This window comes from Oncorhynchus mykiss, chromosome 19, assembly GCF_057628025.1.
Source record: "Oncorhynchus mykiss isolate SJ-2025 chromosome 19, ASM5762802v1, whole genome shotgun sequence".
Classification (NCBI taxonomy): domain Eukaryota; kingdom Metazoa; phylum Chordata; class Actinopteri; order Salmoniformes; family Salmonidae; genus Oncorhynchus; species Oncorhynchus mykiss.
Genome location: NC_143040.1, coordinates 35,174,967 through 35,189,809, shown reverse-complemented (window position 1 = coordinate 35,189,809; position 14,843 = coordinate 35,174,967). Strand labels below are relative to the sequence as shown.

General features: G+C 41.3%; 1 protein-coding gene across 6 annotated transcripts in view; it reads left to right on the top strand.

Moving 5' to 3' along the window:
* Window positions 1-14,843, top strand: part of efcab11 (EF-hand calcium binding domain 11) — a 90,812-nt gene that overhangs the window by 68,490 nt on the left and 7,479 nt on the right. Inside the window, exon 6 of one of the 6 annotated variants that reach the window (XM_090210823.1) lies at window positions 4,137-4,234. The exons of the other annotated variants lie outside the window; for them this stretch is intronic. Coding sequence (XP_090066949.1) covers window positions 4,137-4,146 — 10 coding nt within the window. The 3' untranslated portion in view covers window positions 4,147-4,234. Of the gene's footprint in view, window positions 1-4,136; window positions 4,235-14,843 lie in introns of those variants that run through there. 6 annotated transcript variants of the gene reach the window in all.

Below are 14,843 nucleotides of genomic sequence, written 5' to 3'. Positions count from 1 at the left end.
TACAACATGTCTAAAGATGACTTTTCAACATTGCTTGCTCACTTCATAGAAAATGTAATATTGTATCCCCTTTTCATGACGGTGTACAATATCTTACCTGTGATGAAATGTTTTCCACAGTCACCGGGTGCCCACATTTCCCACTCTCCCACGTCGAATAGCCTGAAGCCACAGAGCTCTTCTCGCAGGCTCTATTTCCCTACGTGGGAGCATTGTGAACCGTAGGTCAGAATTTTAGACTTGTTTACATGTACATTGAACCACGCAGCAGCTTTTTTAACAATTTACAACGAAGTTGGCTCTTTTACAATGGAGGTCAATTGGAAAGAATGTTTGTTTTCCCCAATTTTGTGGGTGTGGTAGAGGGGAATTCCTTATTATTATTATTATGTGAATATCAACTCAGAGTATGACTGCCTGGTATTGTGATGCAATCGTTTCCATGGTAATGTAGACTGTTCATTCAAACTCATGTGGCTCATGCAATGGGATGTTTTTTTTTTTTTATGTCAATTGAGTTTAATCAACAAACCACAGCACATATTGATGGGTACACTTTCTGCTTTTACTTCCTGCTTTTAGTCCACCCAGTATGCCATCATTGACTTGAATGGGGATGTTTTGTTCTTTAGATTTCAATGGCAGCACATGCAGTCAGGAGCGAAGGAGAGGGCAAAATGTGTTTTTTTTTAAACGGCTATTACGATGACCGCTGTCGTTTTTTGCCTGACTAATAACTGTCATCCAAAATTCCATGACCCTCACAGCCCTTTTTCTTAGTCTCTGAGAGTACAATTGCTCACACAGAGGTGGGCCAGCAGGGGGGAGAAAGCGATTGAGGGAGCGATACAGAGAGGTGATGTACAGATAAGGCTGAAGGGAATGTGTATGGAATAGAGAATGAAGGCGGGTTGTGTTTAGTAAATGAGGAAGGTGACATAGTGGAGAGAAGGGAATAAGGGATGGACAGAGGCGAAGGAGAGGGGAATTGAAGTGTGCAGGTTGGGTGAAGGGATGTGAAGAATGCCATGCCCTGTGACAGCTGAGCAGCCAGTGGATTGTGTGTGTGTGTGTGTGTGTGTGTGTGTGTGTGTGTGTGTGTGTGAGCATATCTGATCTCTGCACTCTAGTTGAAACAAGGGGCTCAGGTCAGGACAGGGAGTGTGTGTGTATGCAGTGGTGTGTATTCATGGATGCCAAAGGAAGCCTGGCTTCCCCTAAAAATGTACAAAGATAAAAGTATGAAATACTTTTTCATCTCTCGGTGTTTCGTAATTTTCTTTAAATTCGCAAGAGGCTGACTTGCGGTAACTCTCCAGTGTTCTAAATCGATATTTGTTTACTAGTCTGAAAATGTCGGAAACATTAACTTGATTGACCATGGTTGTAATGCGGCTTTTGATTGTCCACCGCTTTTCTTCCCCCTGGCTTGACTTCCCCAGTGATTTTACCCACGCACCGCTACTGTGTGTTTGTGTACATGGTTTATGTCTCTCTGTAACTTGTATGTGCACGTGCAATGTATATTTTTTTTCATGTCTCTCTATAGAGTGTGTGTAAATGTGTGATTGGGGTCAGCTCTTCCTCTGTGTATCTCTGTCGCCATCGTCCTATCACATTCCGGAATGCCCGTGGGCCCTCTGACATCACTGCCACGGCTCCCTTGCGCCATAGCAACAAGAGATTATGCATCTGTGTCGGCAAAATCAGGAAGCCCCGTTAAATATTCTATCCCCTTCTAATCTCTGATATAGGGTCATACACTGTGGACACTATGGGTCAGATACAGAGAGCCAGATGAGGGAGGGGGGAGAGATAGATATGGGGGAGAGAGAGACTGATGGATTGAGGTGTTGGAGTAAGATACAGTATTCAGAAGTAGATATAGAGATATAGCAGACAGCTATATAGTTTGAACAGAAAAATGACAGATACAGAAAGCAATGTAGTGTAGCCAGATAAAGGACGGGGAGAAGAGGGGGTGGGACACATGTAAAGAAAGACGGAAAGGGATAGAACCCCACAGTGGAGGTGTCATAATACCCATAAAATCTAGCGGTCAAACAGGGAAATGGTTTCAATCGTTTTTCCACCTTTCATTTTTCCCATAGGGGACTTTAGAAACACTTCAAATAAGGGCTGTTTCATATATAGGCTTACCCTGGCGTGTTGTTTTGATAACCTAGTAAATCTCTCTAGGGCAAGGTGCCTTTTATCAATATATTCGGATCTCTTTACTCTCAGCTTTGAAAATGCTAATTAGCATCAAAGTAGACGACATGCAAAACTACAAATCCCTGCAAGCTCCGGCATATCATCTGTAGCTGATACCTTTGTTAACAGATATTGTGTCAATTTAAAACTCGCCAAAGACAGTTCACAGAATTGTCCATTTAAAGAAATGTAGCCTATTAATTCATTACCACATTTAGCTAACATTAGATAGTTAATCCATAGATTCTTACCTTTGCCTCGATTCAGCAGTCTCTTCCAGATCATGGCATTTGTAGTTCTTTATGATAGCCACATTAGCAGCTAATTAGCATTTAATTTGGGGGGGGGTAAATACAGGCGAATATATTAATAAAAGGCCCCTTTTTCGAGAGAGATTTATATGGTTATCAAAACACAGTTTCTAAAATCCCCTATGAGGAAAATTACTAGTGGGAAAATGATTGGAACCATTTCCCTGTTTGACCTCTAGGTATTATGACTCATACTGGGGTACTCTATTAGAGGGATGATATTTGTTAGGTAGTGTGTAATGGTATCAGAGCTGAGACACGGCAGCAGAGCTAAGCCTGAGGTAATCCACAAAGACCTCAACTGCACCTGGGACCAAACAGCACAGTACCCTCTCACGGAACCACAGTACGATACGGTGCTACATCATAAACGGTACCTCAACGTATACTGTGCCCCCATGAATGAGCTAATACAACCATGTAATTAATTACAAGGTGCTGCATCACAAACTGTATCTCAGCATATACTGTGCCCTTGTGGAAAACCAATACGGTTCAACCAATATCGTTTTTGAAAAATATCAAGGCCAAAGTTCCAGAAACTCAGTTGCTCTGTTTTCTCTTGCTCCTATTCCCCCATTCTTTCCTCCTTTCTCTCTCTCCTTTCTCCTTAACTCAGATTTTCTGTTTACAGTAGTTCCATTCTGCTGAATAGCTGTAATTAACATTCTAATGAACTAATCGCAGGATTCCCGTTGTGTTTCAAAGTTAGCGAGCTGCGTTCAGAAGCTTTTCTTTACGTAATGCCCGGGTAACACTGGAAGCTCCATTCACGTGTGTGTATGTGTGTGTGATTTATTAAAACAATAATGGGAGTAGACAAGGACTCAATCAGGCACGTGTCCTAGCGAAGCCCGTTTAAACCTCCTGCACCAGCTTTGTACCAGACAAACACACACACAGCCCTCTGTCTGGCCCACTAGATGGAAATAGCATTGGAGCCACGGCCCTGTAAGGTAAACAACGTGTCAGCATTGCCAGGTTGGGTGAGGGGAGTGTGTGTTCTATAAAACGTTTTACTTAAACATTTTAAACTGGTGAACTAGCTTAATGCTGCCAGTAAGTGACACGTCTGTGTTAGTTAGATCTGTTGACAGGAAGTGACATCCGATCAGCTACGAAGTCTGTTTCAGATGACTAGCTATGTCATGCTCCTGTTATGTCCTTGCTGCAATAATGTAATGTTTCTCTCTCTAGCGTGATGTCTGTGACCGAGTAAAGCAGCCTCACTGATGGGGGCTTGCTGTACCTGGGGTGGCAAGTAGCCTAGCGGTTAAGAGCATTGGGCCAGTAACTGAAAGGTCACTGGTTTGAACCCCCCCCAAAGCCAACTAGGTGTGTCCGTAAGCACTTAACCCTAATTGCTCCTGTAAGTTGCTCTGGATAAGAGCGTCCTGCTAAATGGTGCAAAATGTACTGTTGCTGGGTTTGTCAGTGATTGACATCAATATATTTGTAACCAGCTTCTGTATCTGATTGTAGGGAGAGCCAGCAGTGTCATGATGGGGTGCATGTACACACACACACACACACACACACACAGATGAACGCGTGCACAAACAAATGTTCTGTCTCTCTCTCCCTCCTCCATCCGTTCCCTCTCTCCTACAGATGTGTATAGAAGAGATCATGCTGAGATCGCTCCCAGGCAACAACTTCTCCCAGAATGCTCACTAACGAACACCCATTTTTTGGTGTGAAATTCAGCCCTGAAATTATTTTAATCACTACTTGTGTTTATCTTTTATCTCTCTCTGTTTTTAACTTTTTATAAAAGGCCTCCAGAACTCACTCTAAAGGAGTCATACAAACAAACAACAAATATGAGAAACGACAAATAACTGGAAAAAATTGAGCCCAGTGTGCAGCCTCGTTTCAGATGACTATCATAAAGCGTCTCAGATTGGGAGTGCTGATCTAGGATCATTTTAGCCTTTTAGATCATAATGAATAAGATTACAATGGACAGGGGGAACCTGTCCAAGCGCTCTTACTCTGAGAGGGCTTTATGAGTACACTCCCATTGTAGTTAACTAGCCCTCTATAGTTTGAAAATGCTGCGGAAGAACACAGTCCAAGATGTTGTAATCAGAAAAGGGAATAGTGTTATTTGTTGTAATTGCATTTCCTCTGAAGTAGATATTTTTTCCTGTGGAGTGGCTCTGGTGTGTGTGCGTGCGTGCGTGCGCAGTAGACAAGCAGATAACCTAAGGCAGGGTGTTCCTCCTCCTCTTATTGGATAGAGGCCTCTAGGGGACACATCAATCTTTATCTAAGCCCCCGGAGCTGCTGCGACTACATACACACACAGTCTTGTATAACTACAGTGGGGCAAAAAAGTATTTAGTCAGCCACCAATTGTGCAAGTTCTCCCACTTAAAAAGAGGTTTACTAGGTATACTTCAACTATGACAGACAAAATGAGAAAAAAAATCCAGAAAATCACATTGTAGGATTTTTTTATAAATTTATTTGCAAATTATGGTGGAAAATAAGTATTTGGTCAATAACAAAAGTTTATCTCAATACTTTGTTATATACCCTTTGTTGGCAATGACAGAGGTCACAAGGTTTTCACACACTGTTGCTGGTATTTTGTCCCATTCCTCCATGCAGATCTCCTCTAGAGCAGTGATGTTTTGGGGCTGTTGCTGGGCAACACGGACTATCAACTCCCTCCAAAGATTTTCTATGGGGTTGAGATCTGGAGACTGGCTAGGCCACTCCAGGACCTTGAAATGCTTCTTACGAAGCCACTCCTTCGTTGCCTGGGCGGTGTGTTTGGGATCATTGTCATGCTGAAAGACCCACCCACGTTTCATCTTCAATTCCCTTGCTGATGGAAGGAGGTTTTCACTCAAAATCTCACGATACATGGCCCCATTCATTCTTTCCTTTACACGGATCAGTCGTCCTGGTCCCTTTGCAGAAAAACAGCCCCAAAGCATGATGTTTCCACCCCCATGCTTCACAGTCGGTAAGGTGTTCTTTGGATGCAACTCAGCATTCTTTGTCCTCCAAACACGACAAGTTGAGTTTTTACCAAAAAGTTATATTTTGGTTTCATCTGACCATATGACATTCTCCTAATCTTCTTCTGGATCATCCAAATGCTCTCCAGCAAACTTCAGATGGGCCTGGACATGTACTGGCTTAAGCAGGGGGACACATCTGGCACTGCAGGATTTGAGTCCCTGGCGGCGTAGTGTGTTACTGATGGTAGGCTTTGTTACTTTGGTCCCAGCTCTCTGCAGGTCATTTACTAGGTCCCCCCGTGTGGTTCTGGGATTTTTGCTCACCGTTCTTGTGATCATTTTGACCCCACGAGGTGAGCTCTTGCCTGGAGCCCCAGATCGAGGGAGATTATCAGTGGTCTTGTATGTCTTCAATTTCCTAATAATTGCTCCCATAGTTGATTTCTTCAAACCAAGCTGCTTACCTATTGCAGATTCAGTCTTCCCAGCCTGGTGCAGGTCTACAATTTTGTTTCTGGTGACCTTTGACAGCTCTTTGGTCTTGGCCATAGTGGAGTTTGGAGTGTGACTGTTTGAGGTTGTGGACAGGTGTCTTTTATACTGATAACAAGTTCAAACAGGTGCCATTAATACAGGTAACGAGTGGGGGACAGAGGTGCCTCTTAAAGAAGAACTTACAGGTCTGTGAGAGACAGAAATCTTGCTTGTTTGTAGGTGACCAAATACTTATTTTCCACAATTTGCAAATTAATTCATAAAAAAATCCTACAATGTGATTTTCTAGATTTTTTTTTTTCCTAATTTTGTCTGTCATAGTTGAAGTGTACCTATGATGAAAATTACTTGCACAATTGGTGGCTGACTAAATACTTTTTTGCCCCACTGTAACTTTGTGGGGACACACAATTCAGTCCCATTCAAAATCCTATTTTCCTTAACCCTTAACCCCTAACCCTAAAACTAACCCTAAACCTAATTCTAAACCTAATTCTAGTGGTGTCACGTTCTGACCATAGTTCTGTTATTTTATTATTTGTTTTAGTATGGTCAGGGCGTGAGTTGGGGTGGGCAGTCTATGTTTGTTTTTCTATGTTGGTTTTTGTGTTCGGCCTAGTATGGTTCTCAATCAGAGGCAGGTGTCGTTAGCTGTCTCTGATTGAGAATTATACTTAGGTAGCCTGGGTTTCACTTTTGGTTTGTGGGTGTTTGTTTCCGTGTGAGTGTTTTGGCCACACGGTACTGTTTCGGTTTTGTAAATTCACGTTGTTATTTTCTGTTTAGTGTTCTGAGTTTGAATTAAAAATCATCATGAACACTTATCACGCTGCGCTTTGGTCCGATCCTTACTCCTCCTCAGACTAAGAGGAAATCCGGAACAAGTGGGGATTAATATAATCTCCCCAGTTGGTAAAATGTTTGTTCTGGTCCCCACAAGCATAGTTAAACACATCCAGGAACACACACACACACACACAGGTATTTTAGGTCTGCTGAGAAAATACATCCTATAACATTTTAACATAGAATAGCTAGATTATTTCAATCATTCAGCCTACAGTAGCTGCAAATGTGTGGTGTTCAATGTAGGCCTGCATTCCATGAGACTTTTGGGGAAAAAACATGCAGGGTTTGACATTAACCTGTTTATCCACTTGTCCTTCTAACAAGTAGGTGACTGAAAAAGTTGTTGTTTTAATGCAAGAAACCACTTTCCAAAATAAAATGCATTATTATTCCCATACCATTATCACAGAGAATCAGACAAATTATGCTCTCCTCTGCCTATTGTCTACTTAGGCTTGAATAAGCTGTCTCAAAATACAACACTGCCCCTTTAAAATAAAATAAAAAGCTGTTTACCTGACTCATTCATCTACTCACAATACCCCATAATAAAAAGTGTTTTTAGAAATTGTTGAAAATGTATTATAAATTTAAGAAAGAACTCACTAGCTAGCAAAGGATATGAACAAAATGTGTACACGTGGCTACATGCACCTCGCTTTGATCTCAAAACAAGCGCATCTACTCAGAACCGCTCATGCTGTGAACACAGTCCAGTTCAAAGTAAATGACACTGATCCATATATGGCAATGTTCTATTTGCATATAGGCCTACTGCAGCTCTCATTTGTTTATGCTTCACCGGTCTGTGTAGAGTACGGACTGAGTAGTGCGTGTCAATGCAATAAAATCCTACTCTGTGTTCTACTTACAACATCTCTTGCATAGTTAATTTTGTTTCAGTGTGTTGAAGTTGCTAATATTGTGTTGATTCGACCACAATTGCCACAGTAAAGGGAAATGTGAATAGTGTTAACAGGGAAAACTCTAGAACAGTGGTCACCAACCTTTTCTGAGTCAAAATCACTTTCTGAGTCAAAATGCAAGCCAAGATTTTATTTTTTTATTTTTTACATGACTTAAAAAATGTACGCCTATGCAACATTAACCAATTAAAAACTACTGTAGCAATGATAATGCATTGTTGTTAAGGCCATAGAAATGTATGGCTTATAAAGGTGTTGAATACAAAGTGTCGACAGTGCTGAGTAAGAAAAAAACAGCAGCGCTTTGCTGTATTTGTAGACTGTCTCTCTCTAGTCATGGTTTTAAACATGTTGAAATCTCACAGTATTAACTTTGCTGTATTTGTAGACTGTCTCTCTCTAGTCATGGTTTTAAACATGTTGAAATCTCACAGTATTAACTTTGCTGTATTTGTAGACTGTCTCTCTCTAGTCATGGTTTTAAACATGTTGAAATCTCACAGTATTAACTTTGCTGTATTTGTAGACTGTCTCTCTCTAGTCATGGTTTTAAACATGTTGAAATCTCACAGTATTAACTTTGCTGTATTTGTAGACTGTCTCTCTCTAGTCATGGTTTTAAACATGTTGAAATCTCACAGTATTAACTTTGCTGTATTTGTAGACTGTCTCTCTCTAGTCATGGTTTTAAACATGTTGAAATCTCACAGTATTAACTTTGCTGTATTTGTAGACTGTCTCTCTCTAGTCATGGTTTTAAACATGTTGAAATCTCACAGTATTAACTTTGCTGTATTTGTAGACTGTCTCTCTCTAGTCATGGTTTTAAACATGTTGAAATCTCACAGTATTAACTTTGCTGTATTTGTAGACTGTCTCTCTCTAGTCATGGTTTTAAACATGTTGAAATCTCACAGTATTAACTTTGCTGTATTTGTAGACTGTCTCTCTCTAGTCATGGTTTTAAACATGTTGAAATCTCACAGTATTAACTTTGCTGTATTTGTAGACTGTCTCTCTCTAGTCATGGTTTTAAACATGTTGAAATCTCACAGTATTAACTTTGCTGTATTTGTAGACTGTCTCTCTCTAGTCATGGTTTTAAACATGTTGAAATCTCACAGTATTAACTTTGCTGTATTTGTAGACTGTCTCTCTCTAGTCATGGTTTTAAACATGTTGAAATCTCACAGTATTAACTTTGCTGTATTTGTAGACTGTCTCTCTCTAGTCATGGTTTTAAACATGTTGAAATCTCACAGTATTAACTTTGCTGTATTTGTAGACTGTCTCTCTCTAGTCATGGTTTTAAACATGTTGAAATCTCACAGTATTAACTTTGCTGTATTTGTAGACTGTCTCTCTCTAGTCATGGTTTTAAACATGTTGAAATCTCACAGTATTAACTTTGCTGTATTTGTAGACTGTCTCTCTCTAGTCATGGTTTTAAACATGTTGAAATCTCACAGTTTTAACTTTGCTGTAGATTTCTTATGCCTGCTACGTTACTGCAGACACGGTAATCTGAGCTATCCGATTGGTCAGCGTTAGGCCTATAGTGCACTTGATTTTATCTCTGGGCCCGCCGGGAAGGCAGAGTTTACCTTCATACACATGAAATGGTTCAAAATGGCAACAGTTCGCCTACAAGGGTGCACCTACTGCCAACAGCCCATGACTGTAATGACCGACACTGGAGATGAGAAGCAGGTACGGGGAGTAGAACATTTAATATGGAACAGACATCAAACAGGACAGAGACCGTATGCAAAGACAAACATACATTAATCCTGAAGCAGGGAACAGAGCTTGGGAACAGACAGATAATGACCCAGGTGATTGAGTCCAGGTGAGTCCAATAATCGCTGATGCACGTGACGGGGTAAGGCAGGTGTGCGTACTGATGGTGGCAGCAGTCCGTAATGCTGGGGAGCCTGGCGCCTTCGAGTGCCAGGGAGGGGGATTGGGAGTAGGAGCAGGTGTGACAATGACAAATACATTTTTGAAAAATGGAAGAAAAGGCTTTATTGTTTAGGGTTTGTTCAGAAATGTTTTGCGATCGACTAGGAATGCTTTGGAGATCGACCAGTCGATTGCCATCGACCGGTTGGTGACCACTGTTCTCGAAAGTTGAGTGAAGTTCAATCTCGTGCTTCTCTCTGTGGATTGATATTTCTGCTCGGCAGTCCCAGGGAGCTGCACGGACGCAGCTTAGAAGGAACATTGGTTCCAACCAAATGTGACAGACAGGCCTCCTTTGGGGTCTGTAGGGCCCAACGGAGAATAGGAAGGTCTTTCATCCTCCTGTGTGTGTGTGTGTGGGTGAAGATGAAGGCTTTTCATCCTTCAGACTGTGACAAAGGAAACGGTTTCAGAGAGGAGGCATAGAGATGTGTTTTAGGGTACAAAGAGAGTAACGTACCCCCCTTTCCTCTCATCCCCCATTCACTTCTTGGCTGTTTCAGAGTATATTTCTCATTTGATCAGAGAGGCTTGCCCCCCCCACACTGATAGATTGTGGGTACCCATGGAGCTGTTTGTGTTAGCAGGAGCTGAACAACGTATGATGTGCACAGTGGCACCGGTCCCCTCTGATTGGAATAGAGAGAGTGAGAGTGTGTGCGTGTGTGCTTGCGAAAGTATTTCTTCACTGCTCAGTGATTCTGACTCTCTCCCTCTACTCTCCATCCCTCCTCTCTCACTTTGTATCTCCCTCCTTTGCCTCATCTTCTTTATGTGTGTGATTTGATGTCGTCGTCCTCCCCCACCCCCCCAGGTGAGTGAAATGAGTTAGTAATGGAGTCTGTGTGAGACCCAGGCGCCCCCCCGCCTCTCCCCAGACACATCCCAGGCAGGGGCCTGTCTCCTGGGCTAGAGAAAGCCGGGCAGCCCCCTTTTTAGAGCATGGCCTCCAGGGGTGGGTCATTTCACTGGCGGCAGGGGGCTGATTCCTCCTCTGCGTTCATATTACAGGGCCAGCAGTATCTCCCTACCCACCTTAGAGTGTACTCCTTTTGTGCACACACACACACACACACACACACAAACTGTTGCTACCCAGGCACATATCCCTCTATCCATCCCCACACCTTCCCTATCTTTTCTCCTAATCTGTGATGTCATGTAAGGAAACAAGAGGTTTATACTTCCTGCCTTATTCTCATTTTAAGCAGCTATGGGATTACACACATACTGCAGACGGTGTGTTCAGAGATTACACTAAATGCTACTGTATGCCCTTTAATTAATTAATTATTTTTACTTCAGTTTATTTTAGTAACTACTTTCTTAACCAACAATGCAGTTAAGGGCGTGTAAGTAAACACCTGTTGTATTCGGCATGTGACAAATAACATTTGATTGGATTTGATATTCACCCCCCTTGGATTGTTTTCACATTTTGTTGTGTTGCAAAGTGGGGTTTAATATATTTCATTGGGATTTTTTTGTCATTTTATCCCTCATTTAATCAAAGTATATTGAAAGCAGGTGCTTCCACACAGGTGTGGTTCCTGAGTTAATTAAGCAATTAACATCTCATTTTGCAATAAAAATGCCCAGTTGCCCATTATTTTGGCTACCGTGGCTAGAAAAAGATATCTCAGTGACTTTGCAGTTCTCTGTCATTGGATTCTGGAGAGGTCGTTTTTGAGATCCATGTAGATCCGCAACAAAAAATATCTGGTGGCTGGTTTGGAGATGATACAGTATAGCCTAATACAGAAGCATGTCTGTTCTACGAAATAAATTCCCAAATAAATGTATTCTCAAATATATTATTTTCTCTGTTACGCTGTGTGCACTGAACTGACATGCATTATTGTTGCTGACACCCTGATGTTCTGATGAAGGGAATTAAACAACTCGAACACCGGTGTGTAGCCTACTGTACCTGCTGGCAAAGTATACTGAACAAAAATATTTCCAAACAATTTCCAAGATTGTATTGAGATTGTATTGAGTTACAGTTCATATAAGGAAATCAGTCAATTGAAATACATTTATTAGGCCCTAATCTATGGATTTCACATGACTGGGAACACGGATATGCATCTGTTGGTCACAGATACCTTAAAAAAAAAAAGTAGGGGTGTGGATCAGTAATCCAGTCAGTATCTGATGTGACCACCATTTGCCTCATGCAGCACAACACCTCTCCTTCGATACAGAGTTGGTCAGGCTGTTGATTGTGGACTCTGGAATGCTGTCCCACTCTTCAAAATGGCAGTGCAATGTTGCTGGATATTGGCAAAAACTGGAACACGCTGTCATACACATAAATCCAGAGCATACCAAACATGCTCAATGTGTGACATGTCTGGTGAGTATGCAGGCCATAAAAGAACTGGGACATTTTCAGTTTACAGGAATTGTGTACAGATTCTTGCAACAAGAACATGAGGTGACGGTGGAGGATGAATGGCATGACAATTGGCTTCAAGATCTCATCACAATATCTCTTTGCATTCAAATTGCCATCGATAAAATACAATTGTGTTCGTTGTCCATAGTTTATGCCTGCCCATACCATAACCCCTCCGCCACCATGGGGCACTCTGTTCAAAATGTTGACATCAGCAAACGGGTAACCAACACACCGCCATACACGTGGTCTGAGGCTGTGAAGCTGGTTGGAAGTACTGCCAAATTTTCTAAATTGACGACGGCTTATGGTAGAGAAATTAACATTCCAATTTTGGAAACAGCTCTGGTGGATGTTCCTCTAGTCAGCATGCCAATTGCATCCTCCTTCAAAAATGTATACATCTGTGACGTGCTGTGTGCCAACTGCACATTTTAGTGGCCTGTGTAATGATAATGCTGTTTAATCACCTTCTTGATATGCCACACCTGTCAGGTGGATGGATTATCTTGGCAAAATAGAAATGCTCACTAACAGGGATGGAAAACACATTTGTGTAGAAAATTTGAGAGAAATAGGTATTTTGTGCCTATGGAAAATGGGACCGACCGGCTCAATTCGGTCTTGTGTAGCAAAATTTCAGTTGGTGTTTTTTACATTGGATAAAAGTAGAGACTCAGAGCTAAAACATGGTATGTCATTGTTCTTTGTCCACACCCATTCAACATCGTTCACACCCTCTTAAGCCTTAGCCCCACATCTTTTAAGTGTTCACATGTAAGGCAATGTGCTAAACAGAGAGTACGGTAGTGTACTAAACAACCAACGATTTCAAGACTAAAGGCTGCTTTATACAACGTCTATCGGCATGTCTGTATACAGTCCATGACATCATGAACATTCTAATGTTGTCCGCAATCAAATTTGTCTTTATGAAAAAGTATAAACACAAAAACGACAGGCTGACATCCGTATCTTGGTGGTCCAATTAGCATAACATCAGTAAACCCATCCGTTTAAAAATGTATTTAGTATATGTCAATCTAGCAAACCAGGCAACTAAAAGCAACTTTCTAAACCATTTTTTTGGTTAGTTTCTAGCTTGCTTGCTAATGTTAAGTTAGCTGGCTAGCCAGTTCAAATAAGGACCATAGCTGACAACATCTTAACTTTAGCTAATTTCTATTCATTATAACAGGAAAATAAATTCACAACAAGATCATTATTTAAAATAATATTTTTCTGAGGATCCCCATTAGCTGTTACAAAAGCAGCAGCTACTCTTCCTGGTGTCCCCACAAAACATGAAAGATGACATAATACAGAACTTTCATAGACAAGGACAGAACTGCATCAATTTAAAAAGGCACACACAGCCTACATATCAATACATACACACAAGCTATCTAGGTGAAATAGGTGAGAGGCGTTGTGCTGTGAGGTGTTGCTTTATCTGTTTTTTTCAACCAGGTTTGCTGTTGAGATGGGAGTTCCGTGCAGTAATGGCAGAGCATCTCTTAAATACTGACAGACCTCTCCCCATCTTTACAATCAGTGAATATATATGTTTTGTCCATGACAGTTTACAATCTAAGGTAACACCAAGTAATTTAGTCTCCTCAACTTGTTCAAAAGCAACACCATTCATTACCAGATTCAGCTGAGGTCTAGAACGTAGGAAATGGTTTGTACCAAATACAATGCTCTTCGTTTTAGAGATGTTCAGGACCAGTTTATTACTGGCCACCCATTCCAAAACAGACTGCAACTCTTTTTAAGGGTTGCAGTGACTTCATTAGCTGTGGTTTACTGATGCGTATATGATTGAATCAACAGCATTCATGGACACACATGCTTTGTTTAATGCCAGTGATAGTTCATTGGTAAAAATAGAAAAGAGTAGAGGGCCTAGAGACCGGCCCTGCGGTACACCACACTTTACATGTTTGACATTAGAGAAGCTTCCATTAAATAAAACCCTCTGAGTTCTATTAGATTGCCATATCATGGATTCAGAGCTGAGGTTGAAAAGCCATAACACATACACTACCGTTCAAAGTTTGGGGTCACTTAGAAATGTCCTTGTTTTCCATGAAACATGCATGAAACATGAACATGCAAAATGAATAGGAAACATAGTCAAGATGTTGACAAGGTTATAAATAATGATTTTTTTTGGGCTCCAATTAAGTAAATTGGCTCCAATTAAGCACCGTCCTCAGGGTATGGCATGCAAAATGGAGTGATAGCCTTCCTTCTTCAAGATCCCTTTTACCCTGTACAAAACTCTAACTTTACCACTACCAAAGCTCCCCCAGACCATCACATTGCCTCCACCATGTTTGACAGATGGCGTCAAGCACTCCTCCAAATAACTTTTTATTTTTTCAGTGTCTCAATGTTCTTCTTTGTGATACCGAACACCACGAACTTAGATTCCTCCGTCCGTAATGCTTTTTTTTCCAATCTTCCTCTGCCCAGTGTCTGTTCTTTTGCCAATCTTAATCTTTTATTTTTATTGGCCAGTCTGAGATGGCTTTTTCTTTGCAACTCTGCCAAGAAGGCCAGCATCCCGGAGACGCCTCTTCACTGTTGACGTTGAGACTGGTGTTTTGCGGGTACTATTTAATGAAGCTGCCAGTTGAGGACTTGTGAGGCGTCTGTTTCTCAAACTACACACTCTAATGTACTTGTCCTTTTGCTCAGTTGT